General features: G+C 42.4%; 1 protein-coding gene across 1 annotated transcript; it reads right to left on the bottom strand.

The window, feature by feature from the left end:
- Nucleotides 1-751: 751 nt before the first annotated feature.
- On the bottom strand, nt 752-2,178 carry LOC100567188 (actin-3-like). Its single transcript, XM_003217553.4, has one exon. The coding sequence runs from the start codon at nt 2,037-2,039 to the stop codon at nt 840-842; it is 1,200 nt and encodes a 399-aa protein (XP_003217601.1). The 5' UTR covers nt 2,040-2,178; the 3' UTR covers nt 752-839.
- Between the last annotated feature and the right edge of the window lie 2,384 nt (nt 2,179-4,562).

Below are 4,562 nucleotides of genomic sequence, written 5' to 3'. Positions count from 1 at the left end.
TGCGAAGCCTTGACTGCACAGTTATAGAATCATAGAACCATAGAATTGAAAGAGAACACAAGGCCAACTTCCTTCTGCCACGCAGGAACATAGAATCAAAGCACCCCTTTAGAGAAGGAGACCCTGCCACACTCTGAGGCAGGATATTGCACTGCCAAATCGCTCTTACCTTCAGGAAGTTCTTCCCAATGCTTAGATGCAATCTTTTCCCCTGTGCAGGAATGTGTAAGGAAGAAATGGCAAGGTGAAATAGGCACAGGATACATGGGTGAGGTGTCCATGGACATTAGTGAAAGATTTGAGTAAGAAGTGCAAGCAGGGGTGACATGATGGCATCTGATTTAACCCTGAATTCTATCATTGTGGGGAATGGGACATCTAAGCAAAAGAATTGCGTGACAGGAGTCATGAGAGGTGTGTGTAGGAACATAGGAACATAGGAACATAAACATAGTACCATTCTTCTGTAGTGAAAATTCATGTTTTACCTACCACAATCACATTTTTAATGTGTGAGACTGTCACATGTTTCCTACATGTTGGAATATAGAGATGGCTGCCTTCTCCAACCTGGTGTCCTTCAAATGTGTTGGGTTGCAAGTACAACCACTGAGACTAGAAGGGCATTGGCCACTGATGGGCATTATAGCTAACACATCCAGAGGTTGCCAGATTATGAAATAATATTTTAGTGACACTCATTACCGAGCTCAAAAAGAAATTACAGAATTGACTTAGAAGCAAGACTTAGTGAAACATTCAACAATAGCATGTTGTAGAGGTGATTTCCCTTGAACACACCTCTCCCCCCAACATGCCCTCATCAGCATCCTCCCAAATTAGAAGCAATGCCGGTGGACAACGAATGGCCCCTTCTCATTGTAGGTTTGCCGGCTGATCCACACATTCTGGAAAGCATTGAGAGAGGCCACAATGGAGCCCCCCAGCCAGGCAGAGAAGGTGCGGTTGGGGGAAGCCAAGATGCCCACCTGGCTTGTTGGCTCTATTTTCTGCAGTTCCCTTTTAATTCGGTCAGAGAAGCCACGGAGCATGGTGGTGCCACCAGCCAGCAGAACATTGGAAATCATATCTGCCTGCCGCTCCAGCTTACATTTTCTGATGCTGTTTATGGCCTGGATATGAAGCCCCACCTCTGGGAAGCCCAGCATAGTAGGATTGAAAAGAACTTCAGGGCAACGAAAGCGTTCACTGCCAATGGAAATGACCTGCCTGTCAGGAAGGGTGTAGTCCATGAGATATTTCTTCTCATCTGTGTCCAATTCAGACTCATATTCCTCTGGGATATAGCAGCATTTCTCCTTGATCTGACACACCACATCCATTTCGTCTTTGTGAAAAGGGTTTCCAGATTCCCCCATCAACTTGGCCAGGTAGTCTGTCAGGGCTTTTCCTGATATGTCCAGCCGGTAGGTGGCATGAGGTATGATGTATCCATCATGAACAGGAGCCGTATAGGATGTCCCATAGCCAGATCCAATCACAAGCCCACCTATGCGCCCATAGGAATACACAGACAAAAGAGACTGATGGGCAACCACCATGGCTGGCACTTCAAAGTTCTCAAAGAGCAACTCGGCCATTTTTTCACGGTTAGTGGTTGGGCTCAAGGGGGCATCTGTGACCAGCACTGCTAGCTCTTCAGGGCACACACTGAGCTCTGTGTAGAAAATATGGTGCCACAGCATTTCTAAGGCATCCCAATCTGTTACCACACCGTGTGTCATCACCACATGTGTGCTTACCTCTGAACGTTGTTGTGGGATGCTCCTCCCAATGTAATACAAAGGGCTTTCCTTTGTTTTGTACCTGGGAACCCCCACTATACTTGGCACAATGGATCTTGGCTTTTCATCTCCTGCAAGGCCACTCTTGGTACAGCCAGTGCCAGTATCTATGACAATGGCAGCATAGTCCTTGTATTTCTCCGATGATCCTGAAGTAGAGGCTGCAGCGGCCCCTCTGGAGCCATATCTGTAGTCCATATAATGAGATTCCTTGACTATCTTGTGGTGAGCCATTGCGATGGGATCTTTCGGGAGCTATTTCACTTAGCCTTGTGACTTGGTCATACAATGAGTGACCATCTCAACTACAGCCTCCATGGAAAAGAAGTTTCTTAAGAACTTAGCAGACAGGTGCCATGGTACTATTGCAATTACCTATGTCATCAGTGATAGCAGAATGACATCATAATAGTGGAGGGATAAGATGAGAAGGCTCTCAAATGTGGAAAGAAAACTGAAATGGTGCATATTGAGGCTTCCTCATACTTGATACATTTTTATGGTTTCCATGATTTTTGCAGTGTACGCAAATACCATTGCTTCATTTAGAAAAGGCAGTAAGCCACATAATTGTGATTTGATCCCATCAAATATTTTATTGGTTTTATTGTTATCCTACTGTTTATAATTTTTAAAGTTATTTTTGTTGGTTTTCATGTTTTATGATTTTTGGTTTCCATTACATGCCACCCTTTGTATATTTACAGAAAGATGGTTTATACAGAGAGTGGTACAATTGAATTACAATATTTTACAGAGTTTTGAAAGTTATATTTTGGGCCACAATCTCAAAGTTTCCCAGTCAAATCTGTCAGTGCCCAATCTGAATAAAACCATGAATACAATAAAATACAGGCATTACAAACAATAGTGGAAATAAAACTGTTAAGATACTTAAAAGTAGAACAGGAGAAGATTTTAAATTCAGTGTTAATAAGAGCTCAGCACTGTTGACAGTGCATTTTTAGCAGCTATCTGATGGTTAAAAATGATGAAACCAGGCTAAATGGAAATGTAAGATAGCCAGTAAGTAAATCTGATCACTTTATAATATTTGATGGGTTCATCTTTTTCTTACTGTTTTGGCAGAGAGGCAGAGCAGGATGATTATTTGTCTACTTCTTCACAACTTAAAATCTTCAGAGGTGAACAATTAAGATAGAAGAAGGCTTTGGAGCTTGGCAAATTAATATATGACTTTATGGCATAATTCCCCCCAAAATCCAGTATCTTCTCAGTTATGATCAGTGGCTTTCTTTGCACTCACTAGGACCTTGACAGTTGTGTATGGCTCCTTTGTTTCTGGATTTTAAGTGAAAGAAACTACAGTAGGCCCTCCACTTTCACAGGGATTAGAGGTGCAGGAATTCCACAAAAGGGTAGAAATTATGAATGAAATAATGTTTTTTTTCTGCCAAAGAGAACACCTCTCTAGGAATCTCTAGGTCCCCCAGTGTGACCTTATGGTCTGCCGGAGGTTGACCACAGAAATGTGCTAGAGGACCTAAAAAGGTCTAGAGAAGTGTTCTCTATCGTAATATCTAGGTTCTCCAGCATGACTCTATGTTCAATTTAATTAAATCTGTGAACAAACAACTCTTTAAAAACTAAATCTGATAAATGTGGAAGGCTGGCTACAATAGTGCACTATGGCCTCATAGTAACAATGTAATCCAGGATAGACAGAATAGGCAAGCATCTATTGAATAAAGAAATATGAAACAATGCTTCTACATGGAATCATAAAGTTGGAAGAGACCAGATGCATGGGCCATCTAGTCCAACCCCCTGCCATGCAGGAAAAGCACAATAAAGTACCCCTGACATATGGCCATTCAGCCTCTGTTTAAAAGCCTACAGAGAAGGAGTTTCCACCACGTTTTAGCTCCCACCATTATTGCTTGGGTTTCGCTCATACAAAAAAAAAACTGCTTTTTGCCATTGTACACTCCTCCACAGCTCTCAAGCATTTTAGGGCAGGGGTTGATAATGAATGGCCCATATGCTGCCTGTCCTTATTTATTTATTTATTTATTTATTTATTTATTTATTTACAGTATTTATATTCCGCCCTTCTCACCCCGAAGGGGACTCAGGGCGGATCACATTATACACACATAGGGCAAACATTCAATGCCCATAAACACATCAAACAGAGACCGAGACAGACAGACAGACGCAGAGGCAATTTAACCTTCTCCTGAGGGGATGTTCGATTCTGGCCACAGGGGGAGCAGCTGCTTCATCATCCACTCTGATGGCACTTCCTCATTCCAAGTCGTAAATTAGTTAAACTTGCCATTTTTGTGATTTCCTATGGGTATCTAATGCTCAAATGTTCACTTCTGCAAAATCATAATGGTTCTACTGGGAAACCTGTCATGCCAGAAGTGTGCATCTTCTTCTGTGGCAGAATTACATTTCACAGTAAACATATGCCTGAAAACAAGGCATATACTTCTTCGGCTTCATGCTTCCTAGTAGGATCCCTGGGATTCTTGTTATGGCAGAACCTTTGACAGTGGCAGGTTTGGGGTGTTGTTGGAATGGTGCAGGTTTCAGGAGGATCCCCCACTTGCCCATTGCTACAAAGTTGTCTACTGTTTTTGGCTTCCAAAGGAACATCTGGATTTTAAAAGGAAAGTTGGAAAGTCTGAACTGAGCAGATGACCATAATGAAAATGTGGTGTAATGGTTGGAATTCTGGACTGGGACTTGGGGGTGCACTTTTCGGTTCCCTCTCTACTATGAAATTTC

This window comes from Anolis carolinensis, chromosome 2 (genome assembly GCF_035594765.1).
Source record: "Anolis carolinensis isolate JA03-04 chromosome 2, rAnoCar3.1.pri, whole genome shotgun sequence".
Lineage (NCBI taxonomy): Eukaryota > Metazoa > Chordata > Lepidosauria > Squamata > Dactyloidae > Anolis > Anolis carolinensis.
The sequence above is the reverse complement of the archived record's forward strand: the minus strand, read 5'-3'. Positions and strand labels throughout refer to the sequence as shown.